This window comes from Acanthopagrus latus, chromosome 21 (assembly GCF_904848185.1).
Source record: "Acanthopagrus latus isolate v.2019 chromosome 21, fAcaLat1.1, whole genome shotgun sequence".
In the NCBI taxonomy this organism is placed as follows: Eukaryota; Metazoa; Chordata; class Actinopteri; order Spariformes; family Sparidae; genus Acanthopagrus; species Acanthopagrus latus.
This window is the reverse complement of record NC_051059.1, coordinates 15,274,551-15,297,038: the sequence shown is the minus strand read 5'-3', so window position 1 is coordinate 15,297,038 and position 22,488 is coordinate 15,274,551. Positions and strand designations below refer to the sequence as shown.

The window sequence follows — 22,488 nt, the reverse complement described above, 5'->3', positions numbered from 1 at the left end:
TGAGCCCCTTAAAAGATCTTATTCAATCAATTGTTTCAGATGCCCCCAGTTGGCCCAAAGGTTGTTTTTTGTTTCTTTTTTTTTGGTGCAGATTTAAGTAAAGGATGAGAATCAAAGTTGCGCTTTGGGTCAGTTGAATCCCATCCAATGTGCATACTCATACAATCTCATGAACAAGCATGCGGTGGAAGGAATCAGGAGAAAGTAAAGACAGCAAAAAGTAAATAAATAAATAAAGGAAAGGGAGTCAAGTGGAGGAAACAAGATCTGCTGCTGTGTGGGGAAAGTCTGTGACAGGCGGCAGCTTGTGATGGAGGGTCCCAGTGCAGCAGGAGCTGAAAGTGTCAAAGTTAAACTATGTTTGACAGGAGCAAACTGTCTGAGCGGGGCCGACACGACCTACCATTACCGCTACGGGGGGGCTGCAAAGCCTAAGGAGAGAAACTGCTAAGAGAGGAAACACACATATATATATACACACAGTGAGCGGACAGATGGGGGTACACTCACTCACACTCACACACACATACACACATACACACACACATACACCAGCGGGCCTGTGTGGGTACACTCACTCACACAGGCGTGCATACACTGCAGGGACACGGTGGCAAGTTCATATCAGCACTGCTGTGCCCTCTGCACACAGAGAGGCTGCCAACGCTCTCTGACCCATCTTTATTCAGTTATGATAATGCAGTGTCACGCAGGTACAGATTATATTAAGGTGTCTGAGGGGAGAGCTCGAATGGAGGGTAAGAGCTCTGAAACTGGGAGTGTCATGTGGAGAGTGTGCCGGCCCGAGACTTCATCCGCTGTGATTCGGAGACGCCTCAGCCTTTTTTTTTTCTCAGCCCATTTTTACTGCTACCAATAAGGGAGAGGGTTTATATCTTTAAATTCATTGTATATTTGATCGTGAAAGCACTGGCATGTAATCACGTTCCATCGTATTCCAGCGTTAAGTAATTTACCTGGCACTTGGCCATCATTTGTATTAGTGAGCTTGAATAAAGATCGACTCCTGATGAAGAATTATTCAGTGTATTTACTGTGCTGGAGTTGTCATGTCACACTTTTAGTTTAGCCACTACAGTGAGGATTTCAGCTTTTAAAAAGCTTATAAATAACATATTTTCGAATCGATTTTGGATCTCTGAGTTTCCAGAGAGCCGGATTCCATCGAACCAGCAGCATGGAGCCATTTTATGATTTTTTATTTTTCATTTTAAAACAAGTCCTCCTCCACTTCAGTTGATTGGAAGAATGCTTGCAGCACTGTTTTGCAGTGAAGCTCCAGAAATGATTTGTGGACCCCAAAACTAAAACCCAGAACCCGCTTTCACAGCACTGACTTCCTGTGTTTCAAAGGAGAGGTTTTAAGATATTGTTGCTTGTCTTCACAGCATTAGAATTTCTCGGGTGTCGATACATCTCTGATTTACTTGGAAGGTTATGAGGCCTGCAGACCCCTCAGGTCCTGTGGGACAGCTTTGCTTGGTGTTTACAAAACCAGGCAGGGTGAAGTAGCTTTGAGATTCTTTGCTCCACACCTAAAATATTTAAAACTGAGTTGTATCGTGATAAAAATCTAAAATTATGGAACATTTTTAAGTTCAGGCCCTGAATGCGCTTATGTGCTCACATTTTACACCTTTTCTGTTGTTTAGCTATGAAAGAGTTTTTTTGAATCTACATTAAATGTTCGTCTCAAAGGGAAACCTTATGTTTTCTTCTCCGCAATCTTTGTCTTGATAATCTCTCTTTTAGTGGGCCGTGTCAAAGCCATTCATTTTAATCTACTCGAGGGGGTTAGACTGTGAAGAGCACATCGCTTCACACAAGGGCACTTTAGACAAATGATTCATGACACGTTTCAGGTAGCAGAGACAAAAGCAACGCGGCTGACACCCTTCGCTCCTTGATCCTCGGCGGAAGTACATTGTGAAATGTCTTAAGAGTCGTGAGACTCTGACAAGCTGAGAGCCGCAGATAATAAAAGTGTTTCCTTTTTTTTTTATTACAGTGAGGAAGTTGAGTGCTGACAAGTTGTATCGCATGGTTTGAGGAGTGCCATAAATTTCTGTGTAAGTGTCAGAGACACAATATCCAGAACAGAGGGCAACAGAGGTTAAGACATGCTCTTCATCATATTAATCAGTGCGTGTGTGTGTGTGGAGGATTTTGCATAAAGGGTGTCATGTGAGTATATTTTTAAAATGCCTGTGCAAGAAAGCTTTTACATTTGCCAGCCAATGCAAATTGATTACATGTATGCGTGTCTATTCTGCATTCAACACACACCCGCTTACACACATGCACACACACCAGTGTTACAACCAACCATACACACACACACACACACACACACACACACACACACACACACACACACAGTTCCTCCATGTGCACAGCCAGGGAGCAAATCACACATTCAGTGAAGGCAGCAGGCAGGACGACAGAAAGAGCTGAAAATAGGCGTCATGGAGGAGGGAAGGAGGCAGATGCGACATGATTTACAATGAGATCATTAACCTTGAGAAACAGAATGGCCTCCGCGACATAAACACTATCTCTCAGACGAACACCTTCCAAGAACAATAGCTTGTGCACACACACAAACACACACACACACACACACACACACACACACACACACACACACACACACACACACACACACACAGGACTGCTCAGACAAAAAACACAGGCAGGTGAAGCAGGTACACACTTGCTACAATGAGAGAGGAATTGATCTTTGAAATAAGTAAATAAAAATCACAATCCAAGCGGGGACTGATTAGTGTGTTTACACAAGCAACGTGACTAAATAAAGCACACTTACAGCAACAGTACAAAGGCATAAATAAACCTGTTTTGTTGTTGTCATCAGTGGACACTATTTTCCCACAATACAATGCGCAAAATAAATGAAAAAGCATTTCACAACCACAAATTGCCTCAGAATGATCATCATCATTTTAATAAAAGCAGCATGCTTTCTGCTCTTGAACTTAAGTGACAGCTTCTCTCTGAAGATGGCACACATACTTAAACCTTCAAGCATGTTCAGATGTTTTATACTAAACTCACAATGCCACAACCCCTTGCAAAGCGACTAGTTTCACTCAAAGAATTTGAGCCACGCGGTCTGACAACATTTGGAAAGCCTAGAAGCTTAAATCACTAATTCCCATACAAGTTAGCCAGGCACCGAAACAGACATCTTATACCCAGGAAGTCAAGCCTTTTTGGCTTCATGCACCACTGAGCAGCATTCATAGGAATGAACCGGGGCTCCACGTCCAAAGCTGTATCAAGATGTGAATGATCTAATCCATGGGCTGGACTAAGACAATTAGTCATAGTTATTATTTGCATAATTATCTATTTGCCTAATTAAATCCTAGCAACTACTTTGGAAGGCAAAAATTGATTAAGCACAGTTGCTCTTTTATTGTTAGCTCATGTGTGAGCTGACCAATCCGAGCAGACTGGGTATCCAGGATGGGGAGGGGCTTAAAGTGACAGGGGCAAAACACACAGTGTTTCTGAGCTGCAGAACTGGACAGTATGAGAAAACTGATTTAATATTTGCACATTAAAGCATGTAAACCTATCCTAGAAGTAACCCAAAATATAATTATGAACTTGAGAATGTGCATATAATGTCTCCTTTGATATCCAACAGTCGTTGATATTACAGTAGAGAGAAAAGCATTTCCATTGTTTTTTTTGTAGCTATAAGTTAATCAGCAAACACTGGGAGTTATCACACAATCCTCATTTATTTATCCACAATCTTAAATCCATTCTATTATAAATCTTTAGAATGTAAATGATATTTCAATAAAACATTTGTCAACAGTCTTTTACAGGTTAAGTCAGAGAGCCAAAGAGTCCCTCTGACAGATCCAAACATCTACATTCACACACTAACTAGACACAAATCAAAAGAAAAAAACAAAAACATTCATCAACTGGCACAAAGGCTCATGGGATAAAGACTGACAAAAAGCCCTTTCCAAAGTGCATCATACAGCAGTCATGTTGCAATGCCTTCAAATAGAAACAATAAAATAGACAAATATGTTTCCCCAATATATTTGGCAATATATCACTCTTCTTATTCAGATATGTATAAAAAGTGTCAACATTCTTCCTCCTGTCATGTTCAAAATATAAGTAACGACATGGTTTTAAAATAGCGGAAGACATTTTGGAGTTTCGTAAATTCTCTGAATAGCAACGCAGCGTTTCAGTTTATTCAAGTCAGTATATTCACTCACAAAACAACCAGTGATTAAGTATTAAAAGGTTGATTTCAACATTAAAGCCCTCAAATAAAAAAATCCACATAAGACAACCTGAAGTACAAAAGTGATTTTGGACTTTCATTATTTGAAGGCCGTATGCTGAGAATCAAACTGTTTCTGTTCGACACACTGCAGAGCTTCCTTAGTAACATCACACAGCAACAGAAGAAACATCTCTTTACATCTACAAAAAAGCCTAAATAAATAAAATGTAGTCTTAATATGATTGTTTGTCCAAAAATCATCTAAAGGCTTTATGTATCTTAAGACAAAATGTCATCCGGCTTCACTAAACTAAATCATCGCTTGTCAAAACATGAGTGATGATTCAAGTTAGGCTGGAAGTAAAAACTAAAGATTTAAAGCACTGGAACTTATATTTTTGTATACGTGTTCCCTTTCGTTCACCCCTGAAGGTGAAGTTGGGGAAAGGTGCACACTCTTAGTGTTTACATGCATAGAAAACTTGATCTTTCTTTTACTGCAATCATCGCCCTGCACGCACGTTTCCTGGAGATCAATTAAAACGGAACGGCGTGAGGGTTTTATCACAGTCCTGCTTCATCGCGACTGCAACATAACAAATCAATTTCTGACAGCTGAAAAGGCAACAATCTTGATGATACTGTAACATATGAGCTTTGCTCAACTTTCCTTTGGACATTAGATACTATGAGGAGCAAGTTTGTCCACCAGCAAAAGCTAATTCTACAACAGCATGATATCAACACACCGATTTCAAGAGTTAGTTACATCGAACAGTGCTCTAATGATACATGTAAGCTACAGTAGTCAAACAAAGTCAGTTAAGGTCAGAGTACATTTTTCACACTTTAAGTAGTCTAGGCAACTAAAACAACAAAACTTACCCTATAAAATTCTTGCCAACATCAGTTTACAGTCCTGTCTCATTCATGTAACATTTGTATAAAATTGGGTTGAATGATATGACGATAGATGCTGTGACGGTGAGATTTTAATTACAACCGTCCATTATGCATCACATAATATGTGATGCATAATATGGATAAGCAGGATATGATTTATGGCAACAGTATATTTTTAAATATATAATTATATTTTTGTATCAATTTGATGAGGTACCTTTATGTTTCGTGTCTGAATGCTTATTTTATCCACAAATGGTTTCACAGTTGATTTTCAGAAAAATCCATGAAATCATGATAAATATTGATATCAAAAAAATTAAACATACCGTGATAAAGGATTTCCCCTTCCCAGTGGCAATTCACGTTTGTCACCATTTAGAGAGCACATTATTCCCATTTTAAGGGACAGAAGTCCAACTTCACGAGACCAGGCAAACAATGAGACCTCAACTTACTGAACAACTCCACCTCGAACTGAAGCAAAAATGCAGCTTTACAGAAGCAGTGATATAGTGGGGGAGCAATAGTAACACTTTATAATAACTGTCGTTTAGAAATAATACAAATTATTTCACTATTAAATAAATACAACAGAATAATGATGTTTTTTATAAAGACCGACTAGATATATACTCAATCTTCAATTATACAGCAACCCTCCAGTTGCCTACAGAAGGAGTGAGGTTTGATACCCTTAGTGCTACACTTAACACCATCGTCAAGCTTTTATAAAAGGTAGCGCATGCAAACATTCAACAGTGATTGTTACCTGTCATCATTTTCAGTCTCTGTTCAGTCTCTGTTCAGTCTTCTGATATACAACACGTCGTGATTAAGCAGCTGGCTGAGAGAGACCTCTTTGAAATGCCGTAACCTTTCAACGAGGATGCTAAACGTCAGACAACTCCGAGCCATGCACGTGAGCTGAAAACACCCAGAGGGATTCGTCAGTCAGTTTTACGCCTGCTTCCCGTCACGCTCACAGGAGGTCAGTTCCATCGTAGACCACAGGCTTGTCTAGACTCAGATGATACAGCACTTTCTTTGAGATGAACCTGATTTACAGGAAATACAGAGGAACATTTACATTAAGTTGGCTGTTGCTCCACCCTTACTAGAGTATTTTAGACAAAGCCCCTCACATGAGAGAAAGAGTGACCGACCTGGAGAAAGAGTTGTCAAAGATGAGTGTGTATTCTCCGGGGTTTCTGACTTTTAGTTCCCCCTGGATGGTCTCTTTGTGGGAGTTACAGCGAGTCAGTGGGATCAAGACCTGTGGAGAGCAAAGGATGGACATCTTGTTTGACATTTAAAGTAGAGAATCTGCTTATTGCATCCAAACTCTGGAACATTTAAAGGTCTATGCCTTTTTAAGTCAGTCAGTCTTGTGCTAACAACTTGTTAGCACATGTTTGCGTACATCACCAGTTTTCTTTACAGACACATGTAGTGTAGAAAGAGGCAAAATATTTCAAAAAGATGTCATTGTCGGTGCAGCTTAATGAGTCGGATCCAACATGGACCCACCTCTAACAACCTATCCCCTAACAGGAAGATACACTTACAGTTACTCTCTTTAATCATACACGGGTGTCTCACCTTGGCCTGCTCCAGTGGAGTCTCTGTGCTCTCCCTGTAGACCACACTGAAGGAGATGCTCTTCGGTTCGGAGGTGAACGTCCAGGTGACGGTAGGACCAGGCTCGCTCATGATGATGGGGATGGTGCTGTAACAGCTGGACTTGATGAAGAGCTCTCGGGAGCTGTCTCCAAAAGCGGAGATGTCATCCACCGTGAAGCCAGCAGAGAGCCTACAGCACAGGGAATCAAAATGTATCGGGCTGTAACTAAAAACTGTTTTTATTACTGATTAATCAAACCTGAAGTTTGTGTTATCACTTGAGGCTATTAATCTGATTTTACACAGCTCCCTCTGGAGCCACATGAGGCTTTGAATAAGTTACATTACATATGCAGCAGTACTCAACTGCACTTCTCCAAAGCAGGCACCTGTTGACATGAAACCTTAGAGTTTTCTTCAAAGTACAACAGCAGCAAAACTCTTCCCACAACATGTGACACTGCCCACACCACACACAGATTACTTTCATGTTTCATTTCCCATTTTGAGATTTACAGCAAGTAAAAGTACAACTTCCTCTGAAAGTTGTAGAGTCCAACCTTGTGACCACATTCAAACGTAAACAAAACTCTGCTGCGTGGAGTTTACCAGCGTAACTTTCACTGCATGTGAGACTTACGTGAGTTCTCCAGACTTCAGCAGGCAGATCTCTGCGTCCTGCACTGCAGAACTCACGTCGTCAGTATCTTCTGATGTGATGTTTTCTGCACTGGCACTGCTGTTTCTAGAAAAAGGGACAGGTATTGAAGAAGATAATTTGTGGACAATTACTGTGGGCATTTAATTGTCAAAAGATTTAATAACCTCAACTGTAAACTAAAAGCAAGAAAGTATACACATCAAGTCCTTTTTTATTGTATGCAGAAAAATGTTGAAGCTGGAAAAGACAACTAACTGAATTTCTCTTTACTGCTGCAAAAATGTCCAGTTTTCTGACTGTGACGTCAGCAGAATCACATTTGGAATAAACTCAAGTGATTGTTGTAAGGGCGGCATGTTGTAAACAGAAAATATGTTTCTGGTGTTGCCATTAATCTCTCTTGTCATGGCTCTAATCTCTCTCATTGAGTCCCTGTGCCACAGTCATTATTCTGTTCTGAGGAATGCATGTGAGATACTTACAGCTGTGCTGCCCCCTGCTGTCCGTGTCCAGGAGAGCAAGCGGTGGAAAATGAGAGGGAGTCGCTGTCGTAGACCCCGCTCACCTCCTCCTCTGTGATGATGTCAAAAACACCATCTTCTAACTTGTCACCTTCATCACCTCCTAGAGAATAAACATCAGCTACATGTTTAATATAGTACTGTATTCTCCTCTCTTAATGCACTGAGTATGTTGAAAACAAAACCCAAAATACAGCGAGGCTGCAAATTAAACACATTACTCTAGTGTGAGTGAGAGAGATCGGGTTTTGTTACCTGACAGACTTGTCACAGCTCTCCCAGCCTGCAGCAAGCGTCTGAAAGGCGTCCCCGGAGTGCTGTTAGTCATTTCCTCCTGTGGGTGGCGCTCGACCACTGCACTGTGCTGGTTGTAACAGTCGCTGCAGCAGCGCTCTCTGTTGCCGCCCTGCTGGGTGCTGACTGTGTTACTGCAGCAGTAGTAGCAGAAGGGACGCCCACACAGTCTGGAAATAGACATTTCATGAGAAATGCAGATTATCAGAGAGCAGAGAAGACTTATGGAGAAGTAACGAAGTGAAGCTTATTCATTGAGAATGTTTGAAATAAATTCCAACAGATAGTTCAAATGTTTTTGTTTTTTTTATATATATCTTTACGGAGATAAAAATAACACACATGCAGCAAAAGCATCTTCATCTTCAGTTTTCAGCTTTGATCTTGGCATAGTTCACAGTTGCTGCTGTTAAAAAGTGATGAGAGACAACAAGCCTCTAACTGTAGCTACAAAATGGCTCAATAGTTAAAGAAAAAAGTAAAAGTTTACAGTTGTTTTTGCAAATCTTACAGTTTTCAATCAATCATCAAACTAAAGTTTTTCCACTGAGTAAAATCGTCAAATTCACAGCTCATTTTCTCACAAACTCACATATATTTAGATTTTGAGTAAGAGCCACAATAAATGCGTTTAGTAAAACATATATCACATGATCCAGTGATGCATTCAAGAACACTGATGACACTGCTTGTGACTAACTTAATTTCAGGGTAAAGTTGGTCTAAATGTGAAGTGAAATGCAGAAACAAACTGTCAGTGGAAGTCGGTGACATTTGTCCATCTCCGCCTTACCAAAATGACATTTCCCTTTTTGATGTTGTCAGCGATGAATGATGAATTTATTTACTTTTGGTATATCAGTTCTACAGAACACACTGTGTGCTGTGTATTAATCAATGGGCTGATTGCTCTTAATGTTTTGATGCTCTTAAGGTATTCAGAAAATGTTTTTTTTTAACTGTAAAGAAAAAAAGTTGTCAGTTGACATTAGGGTTGTCATGGTGATATTTCTTATGGTTTATAATACAGAGGACATTCTGACCTGCAGGTGTACTTGCGGAGCCACCAGCTGAACTGGCTGTGACAGCCCAGACAATAGTTGACGTCCCTCTCCGTCTCCTCGTCCCGTAGTTTCTGCTCAAACTCCAGAGCATCTGTCTTCTGCCACAGTGCATCTTTCTCCCTACAGAGAGCACCATCAAACATGTTTGTGAATTACATTAAATCACACAGTACGCTGCAGATTGCCAAACAGAAGGGATGTTTGTAGCCAGTTGAAGCTATTACAAATTAGGGAACCATCAAATTAACCTCACTTACAAAAACAAATGGCGGATCAGATTAAGTCTTAGTCTGTTTATACCTGATGAGTTCAACAAGCCTTTCTTCCAAATTGATTTTGGTACGGTAAAGATCATCAAGTTCAGCAGCTGTCCGAAGATCAATGTTCTGTTTGTCCTGCGTGACCCTCCGCAGATTTTCACTCATCTCCTGACAGGCCCGCTGAGCCACCGTTAGACCATCCTCAGACCTGCAAACACACAAACACAGGCTAATTTGTGCTGCGTCCCAAAAGACATGAAGATTCCCAGATGTTTCCTTATGCTTCAATTTCTAAAGAACAGTAAAGGCGGGTATGCCAAGTTCCTGGATAAAGCCGACAAAACAAAAAAATAAACACTGTGATCAAAACACACAAGATTAGAAATGTTTTGTTTCACAGAGCTCCAATTTGGTCCAGAATGTGTGATTATGAATACAGTATCTCACCTTGATAAATTCTCTTTCAGATGGATTATCTCGTCTTCTTTCTGCTGGATGAGATTTTCAGACTCGGCCATCTGGATGTTTTTCTCCTCAATCTGTTGGCAATATCTCTGGTTCTCAGCCTGCAATCAGTACAGCAAAGCAGAACATTATTTCTGGTTCGTTGTGAATTATGCCTGTGACCATAATATTATGATTACTTCAACTGTGGATGTACACAATGCAAGTGGAATTTGTGTTTGCATTCATCAATCCCAGACACGTAGAGCTGTGCATGTATGCGTTTTAACAGTTAATTTAACAGTTTCATCGAGGTAAAACAACCATGATTAAACACATCTCGGCTGCTTGAGTGATTCAACAGAGTAGCAAACTTTTTTTGGGCGGACATGGAATCAGTGTCTCTCACCTCCAGCTGTTTGAGTTTGATCTCCAGGTCAACTGCTTTCTCCTGCTCAGTCGTCAGCTGCAGTTTCACTTCGTGTAACTCTTGCTGCACAGTCTGGATGAGAAAGACATCAAACCACAAACTCATTTACTGATGACCATTTTGATATTACAGTAGATTTGCTGATGTTGCGTAATATTCCACAATAAGCAGTGTGCAGTAACCAGGGCACTAAGAAAAATCACGCTACGCTGCACTAAATATCATGTTGATATTTGATTCTAATTTGCTTTTAACCAATCTTTTTTTTTTTATAACACTTTGCAATAACCATAATGAATAAATAGTAAAGTCATAGTTATCTATACATTTGGTTATAGTTTTTCCCTAGCCATTTTTCAAGCAATTGTTCATATTAAAATGTCAACCAATGATCAGAATTATTTGTAAATGGTTAATGAGTACAGTGCGGCCATTATAAAGTTACAACTAATGTTCATAAACCATAAAAATTGCTTGATAAGCATTTTATTGTTTATTAACAATAAATATTAATAACTAAAGTTCAATTAACTGAAGACAGATACCACGTGAGGAGAAGCAAAAGTTACAAGGCAACGAGGATAATTCTCATCCCACAAATGTGTATTTCACACCAAAATAGCTTAAATATGCTGTTCATTGTGTTCCTGGGTGAAGCAGTTTATGTGAATGGGTAATGTTTATGAATCACTTCAACATTTCAGTGGATGTTTAATATGTCTTAGCCAGGACACTCTTGTAAAAGAGGTTTTTAATCTCAATGAGTCTTTTCCTGGTTAAATAAAGGCTAATAAAATAAATAAATATATAAAAATAAATATTGTACAAACTCTTTCAAATGTAGAAAAGGCATTTTCAACAAAAAATGCAGCTGCAATTAAAAACGGTAAAATATCTGATTGAACTGTCACATAGGCCTGGTGTCAAACCATCTATCCAGTTGTACCAAGCAAACTAAGTTGTGTATCCCGGATGTAGGCACACTGCTTTCACTGAAGTCGTTGTGACTGACCTGAAGCTGGCTGCCTTGGCTCATGGCTTGGCTGCTGAGCTGGAAGCGCAGTGCCTGAATCTCCTCCTTGTTTGTCTCCTGCACAGCTTCAGCCTCCTGCTGGGCCTTGCTCAGCTCCTGCTGCAGCTCCTGCCTTGTTACCAACAATCTCTCATCGTTTTGGAGCTGATCAAGCAGTCGCTGGTTTTCTTGACGTAGCTGCTCTATGCAGGTATTCAGCCTTTCAGCCTCCTCGGTCGCCTCCTCCTCCAGCTCTTGCAGCCTTGTCGACAGGCCCTCCCAGCGGAGTCGAGCCTCTTCTTTCTCAGCATTTAGCATACACAACTGTACACCGAGTTCAGCTGTTTCGGTGTTGGCTCTATGAAGTGCCTCCCTGGACTCAGTGTTTTCCATACACAAGGCTTCATAACGCTGCTTTAGTTTATTGAGCTCCTCTCTAGAGGCCGTCACCTCCGCAGCCAGACCTGCTCGAGCCTGAGCCTCGCCATCTCGCTCCCGGATGAGAGCCTCCTCTCGCTCCCGGGACCGGAGAATCTCATCCACGTGCCGGCGGTTCAGCTCCTCCACCTGGGCTTTGAGTTGTTCTGCTAAGACACGGAGGTCCTCTCTGGAAGACTCCGTCACCTCCTGCAGTGCCTGAACTTTCATCCTCTCCTCAGCGCCTGCTAGAAGCTGGGCCCTGAGCTCCACCACCTCCTCCCGGAGTCGGTGCACCTCCCTCAGGTTGAGCTCCAGCTGAGCCTCGGCTATAACCAGCCTGAATGGGGCCTCTTTGGTTTCCATTGAGGATGTCTGATGCTCACCATGAAGCTTCAGCATTTTTTCATTGCTCTCTGCCGCTCCCTTTTCATCATGCAGCTCCGTGGTCCTGCTCTCCAGCTCCTCTGCTCTAGCTTGCAGAAGTCCACATTTCACCGTCTGGTCTCTCAGTTTAGCCTCAGTTTCCTGGAGTTTTTCAAGTAACTCTGCTTGACTTCTTTGGGACACTGTGAGGTTCTTGTCCAACTGTGCGGCTTTGGCAGTGAGCGAGTCCATTTCCTGTTGAGATGTAGCTGACTGTTTCTTCAGTGACAACTGAACCTCGAGAAGCTCCTTGTTCTCATGCTCCAGCTTCTTTAATTGAGCGTCAGAAACCTCGTTCTGAACGAGCGACCTCTGGAGACTCTCCTCCAAATGCAGGTTCTCATCCAGAAGCTTCTTCTCCCTATCTTCCACACACATCGTTGCAGCCTCTATTCTGCCCCTTAAGTGCTTTTCTGAGGCCCTTATAGAAGCTAGCTGGCCTAACAGGGCTTCCCTGCTTTCAGTCAGCTGTGTGATACTCTCCTCACTCTCCTTGATAGTTTGGAGTAGCTTGGTGTTTATTTCCACAAGATTGCTGCACTGGGTTTTATAGTCTTCAAGGTTCTTAGTTTGATCGCAGGAAACATCTTCATTATCAGCAAGTCTGGAGCTTAGACTTTCTTTCTCAGCGTTTAGCTTCTCCAACTGCTCCTCTAAATGCTTAATTCTCTCTGAACTTACAGCAAGCTCTTTCTCTCTGTTTTTTAGAGTTTTTCTTATATCGAGGAGTTGGCTCTCAAGTTCCTCGTTCTGACTACTGCTCATGCTCCATCTCTGCTTTTCCTCGTCCCTCTCCTCCTGAAGTCTTTTCCTCAGCTCCTCCGCCTGCCGTTCTCTGCATTCCAGCGACGCCTGGAGATTCTGAAGCTGGGCTCTCAAGTTCCCCGTCTCCTTCTCTTTTAAAGTCAGCGCCCCCTGAATGCGGCTGACTGCACTTTGGAGCTCCTCAAGACGTTTGAGTGCCTCCTCGCGTTCAACATGGGCTCCGGCTTTTACCTCGACAAGCTTCTCCTCGCTGTTCCTCAACTCTTCTTCCCTGAGTTTTAGCTCCTGGGACAGACGCTCAGAGTTCCTGGTCCTGTCCTCAGCCTCTCTCTTTGCCTCCAGCCTCTCCTCCTCTGCTGTTTTGAGTTTATCCAGGAGTTCCTGGATTTTCCAAGCTGAGTCGCAGTAGCTCGCCGTTTGTTGTCCCTTTTCGTTAAGTGCCTCATCCAACTTGGAGAGAAGCTCCATATTTTTGTTCTCAGCAGCTGTGAGTTTGTCCTGAAGTTCACTGTTTATTGCTTCCCGACTGGTTTGAAGGTGATTTGCACTCTCCTGATTGTCTGTTTCTTGGTTGGCTGCTGTAGACACTGAGAGGCTAGAGGACTTCTGAGCTGCTAATAGCTGCCCTTGAAGGTCTTTAACCACGCCTTTCAGCTCAGCAGCCTCTTTGCCTAATTCCTGAACCCGTTCCAGCAGTTCCTGCTGTCTCAGCTCGGACTGATCGAGCTCAATGCGGAGGTTCTCTGCGATGTTGCAAGGAGAAGGTTCCCCCAGTTCCCCCAGGTCACCAAGGAGACTGTGACTCAAGTCGGGGATTGGGAGAAACTCGTGCGCCTGGTCAGTGAATGGAACAAGAACCGTTTTAGGTGTTTTTAAATTCAAAGTCACGTTTACAAAAAAATGTTTGCAAGATTGTCTAAGTAGTGGATGTAAATAATGGGGGCGTCACGATTTTGATTCTAAATAAAAATCTGATTCAGCATCAAAATTAGCTTCGAAATGAGCTTCCAATTACATTATCCAAATCAAAAGGAGGATCTGTGTCAGATGAGAAACGAAAATACAACTAGCAGTCGTAGTAGGAGTAACTCTGCCACAGACATTTGGGTTTATTCCCTTTACCAGAGATCCTTCATTGATTTATCCTTTATCTTTTAAAAATATTAATTTGAAAATGTAAATGACAGTTGTCAGGGCATCAAAAAAAAAAAGATCCTTTCATATCCAGATGTGATGGTCTAAAATCAAACACTCTTTGTATATAATTGTGTGTACCTGTGAATGTGAGTAGCTGCTAACGAGACTGTTGATGCTGGAGCAGCGACTGGGAGGCTTCCACAGGAAAGCTGATGACGCCGGCCCTAACGTTCGCCTGTTTGACATATTGAGACACCAAATTAAGGTAATTTAAAACCTAATAAAAGGCAAGTGTAAGATAAAGGTGGCAACAGTCTCAAAACAAAGAGGAACTAGGATTTACAGAAGGGCGTACATAGGTGGGACTGTAACGAAGTATTCATAACACTGGATGCTTCTCAAATGACAGTTAGAAGAATAAGTTAAAAATATTTTCTCTGGTACAGTTATGATAAGCTTCCCATTGCATCAGGCTATTCAAAGGAAATGACAAGCAAAACAAACGTTTGTCCTCAAGTTGAGAAAGAGACCACAAAAAAAAAAAAAACGGTGTGTACACCTCATCAAACAGATTGCATTGGTACTGCCAATGTAACTGTAATGTAAAATGTAAAAATAAAAAGCACATCCATGTCAACTTCTGGGCTCCGTAAGAGTCAAAGCTTGTGTTGTTTGCATTGCTGCACTGCAGTATACTGTAAGATTTAAATAATAATCACAATAATGTGATACACCACAACAACAACAACACCACAAATTATACTCGGAAGACATAGTGTCCACTGCCTGTAGAATGGCGGCAAACTGATGACAAGGAAGTGAAAGGTTTTGGCAAAGGTGCTGACGTGAGGAACAGCGATCAGCGCTCACACGCTGTCGGTAACCACACACTCTCACACAGAGGAGAAAAAAAAGGAGCTGTGAATGTGCAGTGATCAGATAATTAAGTGTTACTTCAAGTTGTGAAATACTCAAAATTGCTTCACCACAATGTAACATTATTTGTACTCAACCGGGGTGTTATTTCAAATGACTTAAATCCTGCGCTGTCTCAGATCAATTAACAAATCATTTCCAAACCCCAGGCAGGAAGAACTCCAAGCGCTTCTTTCTCAACTCTGTTTGTTCAACAAAATAACACACAGGTGCAAACGTGTTTCTCCTCAACAAGAGGTAGAAAACTGACAATTTCAGAAGTGTAAACAGAGAACTGTGAGCATTGTTTACCTCGCAAAGTTTGGCCAGTCCGCATCGAGGTCATAACCTCTGGCCGCCACATCAAATTGGATCTGGTTGAGCTCATAGAGATGGTTGATTATGTCAGCAGTGAGGTGAGACTTGAGCAAAGGACTCCGGGCATAATACCAGTCACTGCATGAGAAAAATACAAACAAGAACATGAAACACGATGCTGAGAAGAAGGACATACACATATGTACTTTATTTCACAGAAATGTTTCTGTATGCAGTTGGTTATTCACTGCGTTTAAAATGTATTTCATGCTGTTTGTGTTAAGATAAGATTTTCTTTACTAAGTTTTATTGATCCCATGCAAGGACGCAAAGCAAAGCAACAAAACAACCTACAAAAACAGACACAAGCTTGAAAATACAAAGAAAGCCTTTACACAGGAAAAAATCAAATCACTTAAGAACCACTAATCTTACGCTCTACTGTTCCGAATTGATTCATAGTCAATGCGTAATTCAATTTTTCTTAATAGAAGTTGTTTTGAGGGATGAAATATTTAATGAACTCCACTGCAAGGTCCGTGAGGCAACAACACAGTGCACAAAGGCTGGAGTTATCTTGAAGTTGATCTTTAAAAAAGGCAAGATTGTGAGTGTATTTTGGATTTATTAATTAAATAATGAGCTTTGTGAGATTAAGTGGAGCACCAGCTGACCAACTCACACTGCAGAACTCAACAGAACTCTCCAACTCTGGTTGATAGAATAAAACAACTCCATCCACAGACACGGCTTAACAGCTGTTTGAGACCCTATCCCCAGCACATGTACATCAATGTTGACACTGCTGATTAATTGTAATGGCAATAGTAACAACAATACCTTTATTTATATAGCACCATTAAAAAAGGATATTACAAAGTGTTCTGACAGACAAAGCAAATGCAGGAAGACAAAACAACAGAATAAACTCTCGACAGTGATGCCAAACACAAGGATGCCTTCTTTAAAGTTCAGCTTTAAAGCCCTGTCAGATGGTTCTTTCGACAAGAACCAAGTTATTTTCATTAACTGTCATTGTGAAGTTACCACCAGAGTACGTCGAATCTCAAATACCACTTGCTGGCCAAGGACACAGTTGATGAAGGGACCCCGCCTCCCTCCTCTAAAGGCGTCTTTTGCAACGGAGACACCCGGACAACTTTCAACAACTAACAACACTAACTATGAGCTTTACAGATGCTAGTCAGTGGATTTTGCCAGGTAGCCGGGGGAGCTCTTTTCTCCTGCTTCCATTCTTTATGCTAAACAAGGCTAAACTGAGCTAAGCTATGATTATGGCTACTGCAGATTGTGTGATTGGAGTGAGCTGACACTAACACACACACAGACAGAAACAAAATACAGTCTATGACACACACACACACACACACACACACACACACACACACACACACACACACACACACACACACACACACACACACACACACACACACACACACCATCTGCTATTGAAAGACAGACAGCCTGCCTACAGAATATGACTGAATCAATTTGTATCCCCATTTTATCCAACTTTCCCTTGAAAAAGATCATGAAATTATTATTCGGGTTGGTTATTATTTGGTCACCCCAATACTCCAGTTAGTAAAAACAAATTGCTGAGGAAGTGAGATGTGAGTGTGGGTGTCTTGGTGGCTGCTGTGTTTTCTGTAAAACAGAAATAAGATATTCGTGAAAATCAGGAAGAGAGAGTCACACTTCCTTAGAAAGTACGCAGTCAACCAAACCAAGGACGTCTGTGGAATCAAATACGTCTGAATAACATGACAGGAAAAAAAGTGACAAAGTAACTTGTACATACAGATTGTATGAGAATATTTGTGTGTGTATGTTTGCATCCTCTGACCTTGTGACCTTCTGGTTTATAAGACACTGCTGCAGTGTGTCAGCAAGACGCTGGTGAACGAGTGAGTAGCGGATGAAGGCCCGTCCTTTCCCCAGTGATGTCTTCAACTGAGGATACATACACATACACACTTCAATGTAGCTTTACAGTCATGCACACACTGATAAATTACCTCATCCTGATGTGGACTGATCTCAAAGACAGTTATTGCTCTTTTATCCAATCGGTATCATACAGCTTAAAGTATTTCACAGGAAATGGCTCCTGTTTTCTGCATAATTTTTGTGTGACACAGTTATAATTGCAGGATTTTAACACTTTAACTCATTTTTAATTAGTTCGAAACTAGTAATAACTTTCACTACTGATTACTTTGCCTGTTATTTCCCTCTTGTTGATTCATTTTTAGTCTCAAAAGTGTCAGAAAACAGCAAAAACTGGCCATCACATTTACCCACAGTCCAAGGTTATGTCTTCAGATGTTTTTTTGACAGTAAACAGTTGAAAATCAAAGATATTTAGCTCATAATGATAAAAAACAGAGAAGAAAAATTTCATTGTATTAACTAATTTCAGCTTTGGCTCTAAATTAAGCCCACTCTAAAGAACATTTAAGGATATTTGAATTTAAGGTCATCGCTGCATAAACACTAAACTGACAGTGTCTGTCTGAGAGCCCAGACTCTCCAATACATTAGCAGATGGAGGGATTTAAGAGGGACAACAGACACACAGATCTACCATCAGGACACCAGCTGGAGACTTATATCAGTGAGTGACAGACAAGGGACAAGAAGAGTAAAAGTAAAATTTTAAGTAAGAGTACAAAAGGTTTCCAACAAATAATTAGCACCAAGTAAACTCCACAACTCCACAAGAAAAATACTTTAAACCACATGCATGTTTCCTAATGAACCAACATCAATTTGCCTAAAACACATTTGCATAAAATGAGGCATGTGGTCTTGTTATGGTTACAAAACAGGACTGACTCATTGATTAGCTCCTTCTTGCAAATAAACAGCTTACTAGAGCTGATTTGTCGATTCAAGAAAGAGTGAAATCGAATATTGTTGTCATATATAATAATTGTCATTATTACGAACACAAATGTTAAACATTCAAGCTTCTTAAATGTAGGGATTCTCCATTTTGTACTTTACAAAGGTCTACTGTAAACTTATAATAGGAATTTCTTTTTGTTTTAGTCACTTTTTTGGACAAAAAAGTAAGACATTTCCTGGTTCCTGCAAAAAGGCATACCAATCAATCAATAAAATAATTGTCAGATGAAGTGATAATGAAAACATCTGTTTTGTATTCTGCTACAGTGCTCAGATAGACTGTCTCTCTGGATTTGACGTCACCGTTGTGTCTCGTATTGCGAGTGACACAAAAAATACTTTGAAATTTGATATGTGCGGCCACAGCACCCAGACTGACACGTTTCTGTAGATGTTTTTTTGCAGTTGAGATGTCTGAAAACATTCCAATTACCATCTGGATATATACCAAAAAAAAATACTATTTGGGGCTGGCAGTCTGAACAAAGTCTTAGTGACCCATTCCCAAAATAGAATATGGGATGTCTAATTCAAGTATTCAGTATAAATCAACACTAACAAAAGGACAGTGGGTTGCAAGACAGGTAAGGAAACTCATTACAGGCATGACACACATTCATATTTTCAAGAAGATCACTGAAAAGATTGTTTACTTGCTTACTTTATAGAGAGAAAACCTGAAACAACTAGTCTATTGAATGACAACAATATACAGAAATGAAAATATCTGATGCATTATTAGGAGCAAAAAAACACCAAACATTTGCTGGTTCTCGCCCCTCAAATTTGACAATTTGCTGATTTTCTTCATCACGTATGATAGAATGTTACAAAACATTTTAAAGATCTCTCCGTAGGCTTAGCAAATTGTAATTTTGTGTATTTAAAAGACTAAATGATTAATCGAGTGAGAAAAAAAATCAGCATGACTATTGTTAATGAAAATACTTGTTAGCTCTGGCCCTGTTAGAGAGAACAACATGGCTTGTACATGAATCACACACAAACTCATTATCAGGCACACAGAGGGATTAACAATCTGCAAATTAAATACAGTGCAAACAAGGACTAATTCATCTACAGTTATTCCAGCATCAAGCTCACCACTGTGAATTCCCAGGATAGAAGGAGCGGGAGAAATAGTGCAGTAGAGCAGGTAACAGTTGTAAGGCAGCAAGCAAATTAGCAGCGCTGAGTCTTACTGTACCCCACCGAGCAGGGGATTAGTTACATGGTCACTGCGTATTTGTTTGTGTCGCACGCCATGGCAGGGCCGAGGCATCGAGGTGATTGTGTGAGTGTTGCGGAGGAGGATTACCTCAGGGATGGACTTAACAAAACGGATGCCATCGTTAGCTCCCTTGATCTTAATCAGGCAGTCGCAGAAGTAATCCCAGTAGTCTTTCCTCTGGCCAAGGAAGGTTGTCTTCTCTTTCTGGTCAAACTGACAAAACACATATCACCTCATTACTGCATTACCTAACAATGTCCTGCAGTGTGTAGTTCAGGATTACGTTCAGGTTGAAATTAAACTGCAGGTTCAGTCCCCACCACATGGTTACAAATTCACATGATCTAATTTAAGATTTGTTCTCCTAAAAACACTTGAACAGAGTTTTGTGGTTGGTAACAATAAAACAAACACATTTACACTATTTGTAATAACGGGTCTTTAGTGTGTTGTTTTACGGGAAAACTACACAAAAAGATTCAGAGTCACTGGTGAAGAGCACTGGTTCCCAATCCTGTTCATCTCTGGCCCTTTGTAGCAAAGTGATACTACTTTCCAAATACTAATACATAATACTGCACCAATACCAGAACTTCTAACTTCGGTACACACGCTTGAAAAATATTGATAATCGATTCTATTTTCAATGCAATGGTGAAACCCTGACACAACACTGAGGGCATGAAATGTACTGAATATGAAAAAGCATGTCGACAGTGTGTTAAGCACAATGGCATCTAAGCTAATCAAGGATGGTACGACACTGACAAACCTGTAGTAAACTGTTTAAAATATTCAGAGTTAATATGATGTGGACGATTCACTCCAAAAAACATGATCTCCTCTCAAGTTTTTTTGTTTTAATGGCCTCAAAAGTTGTAACTCTTCAATACTTAATACAAGAGGACAGAAAGTGTAAGAGTTATAACATGGAAATGTAACATTTGTTTTTTTTTTCTCACTTTTGAATCACGTAAAATTCCCTTATGAGTCGTCTTGTGAGCCTTTTTGGGGTCAGTTTAAAACAACTGCTCTGGAGAGCCACATGAGCACACTTTTAACTAAAAATCATCCTCACAAACTCTTATAAATGTGTTGTTGTATCAGAGGTTGTTTACCTGCAGCAGGTACTCCAGCTTATAGAAGAACTTGTGCAGGTTGCCACTGTCATCCGTTATAGGTTCACCACACTCCTTGTGTTCTTTACTCAGCTCCAACACAGCATCTAAACAAGATGGTGACATTATTATTCACAGAAAAATGCACACAAATACCGTGTTACGTTGTTATTAAAACATAGACGGGAAGAAACGGTAGAATATGCATAGTTCTTTGCGCTGACAACACATTTTGTGACATTTCTATTAGTGAGAGATCCTCATCAAGCGCAGAAGCTTTTGTTGATGAATATCTGTGACTGATTTGTTATTCATCTCCTGTTGGATCCTTCAAGCACACATTAAAACATGCTGTCAGAGAAATGCTGCAAGAGATGGTGTGAACAGCTTAATTACCATGCAGATCTCTGATTATCCTCTGCAGTTGATTATCTCCAACTGATGAGGACGAGGCCATTGTGGGCTGAGGGCAGTATAGGCTGAAGATTCTGTGAGTGGGATTAAAGTAACAGACATTTTAATTATTTTAGGATATTTCAAAAACGTCCTTCTGATAGAAAACACAGTTCCTCAAACCTGTGCCTAAGAAAAATCAAATAAACCACAGCATGTGACTTTGAAAATATGCCAAAGCTGCCACCACTAGGAAGTAAACATAAAAAACAGTGCTGCCCTGAATTACTTTCCTTCTTGCTGTAAACATCTTTTTTAACGTGTTTTTTTTTTAACAATACATCACTGGGTTTGGTAGTCTTAAACAAACTAGAATATTTAGATATTCTAACTGGGTCCATGAATGTGTTGTGGAGACACTGGAGACGCCACAGGAGCTCAGTAAAGTTAGCTAAACGTGCAGCAGTCTGCCTGCCAGAGGAGGTACAACATGTACATCGCGACGACAGGTGAAAGCCTATCGCTGCTGATAGCGACACAGTCCTTATCACATCCCCCGACACGAGATTTATCTGCTATCATCCACCGTCGCCATTATAAACCAGTTCAGTTGACTAAAATCACTTTCAAAACCCTTTAGAAATGCAACAAACCGTGACATAAACATCCGATTTGTCAAAGCTGGCGAGAGCTGTCGGACATGCACCTGCTCCCAGCTCCTCGTCTCCCGGTCATATTTACTGGACATTAATGTTACAACACCGTGGCAGTTTGGTTGTAAACAAAGCTAAACACTTAAATTTGGAATGAATAGTTAAATAACACACGTACTTGATGTGTAATATTGTCCAGACTGTCCAGTTTGTAGGTGATACAGCAGAAACTTGCTACCGTTGGGGGCGGGCTCTGTGTATGATTGACAGGCGGAACGGACGAATGGTAGCCCGTCACTACTGCTAATCGGTCCTAGTTTGGTTGAGTGGAGAGGTAAATAAACAGAAACCTGAACCTTCAATGTTATGAAATACTGTATGTTATCTGAATGTGTCTAAAAAAATCATGTTTACTTCTTAAATCTGAGATTTCAGGTTAATTTTAGCTTACAGACACCAAAAACTTAAAACATAACATTAACGGCTGACAAATAACTAATGTTATTAAGATGCCTTATATGATATGCAGAAATTATAAAAGATGCAAAAATCTGTGATGAAGAATCTTTATTTGACTATTTGGTTCTTAAGAAATGTCTTAAAAAGTTAAAAAGTAAATTGTACTGCCCTTGCAGCACATTCACTTATGCCCAGCTAGACAGCCAG

At 40.6% G+C, this 22,488-nt stretch overlaps 1 protein-coding gene across 2 annotated transcripts; it reads right to left on the bottom strand.

Annotated features, from left to right (window-relative positions):
• Positions 1 to 3,771: 3,771 nt before the first annotated feature.
• Positions 3,772 to 22,123, bottom strand: LOC119011450 (FYVE and coiled-coil domain-containing protein 1-like). Of its 2 annotated transcripts, none has more exons than XM_037084582.1 (18): positions 22,001 to 22,123; positions 21,173 to 21,264; positions 20,777 to 20,883; positions 19,746 to 19,871; positions 17,364 to 17,470; positions 15,488 to 15,631; positions 14,399 to 14,495; positions 11,516 to 13,957; positions 10,483 to 10,575; positions 10,077 to 10,195; positions 9,670 to 9,837; positions 9,349 to 9,489; positions 8,267 to 8,475; positions 7,973 to 8,114; positions 7,470 to 7,574; positions 6,809 to 7,019; positions 6,373 to 6,482; positions 3,772 to 6,264 (listed from the first exon to the last, which is right to left on the bottom strand). In XM_037084582.1, the coding sequence occupies exons 2-18, from the start codon at positions 21,231 to 21,233 to the stop codon at positions 6,189 to 6,191; spliced, it is 4,458 nt and encodes a 1,485-aa protein (XP_036940477.1). In that variant the 5' UTR covers positions 21,234 to 21,264; positions 22,001 to 22,123; the 3' UTR covers positions 3,772 to 6,188. The 2 variants fall into 2 exon arrangements, with proteins under 2 accessions (XP_036940477.1, XP_036940476.1); XM_037084581.1 differs by lacking the exon at positions 22,001 to 22,123 and adding an exon at positions 21,823 to 21,972.
• Between the last annotated feature and the right edge of the window lie 365 nt (positions 22,124 to 22,488).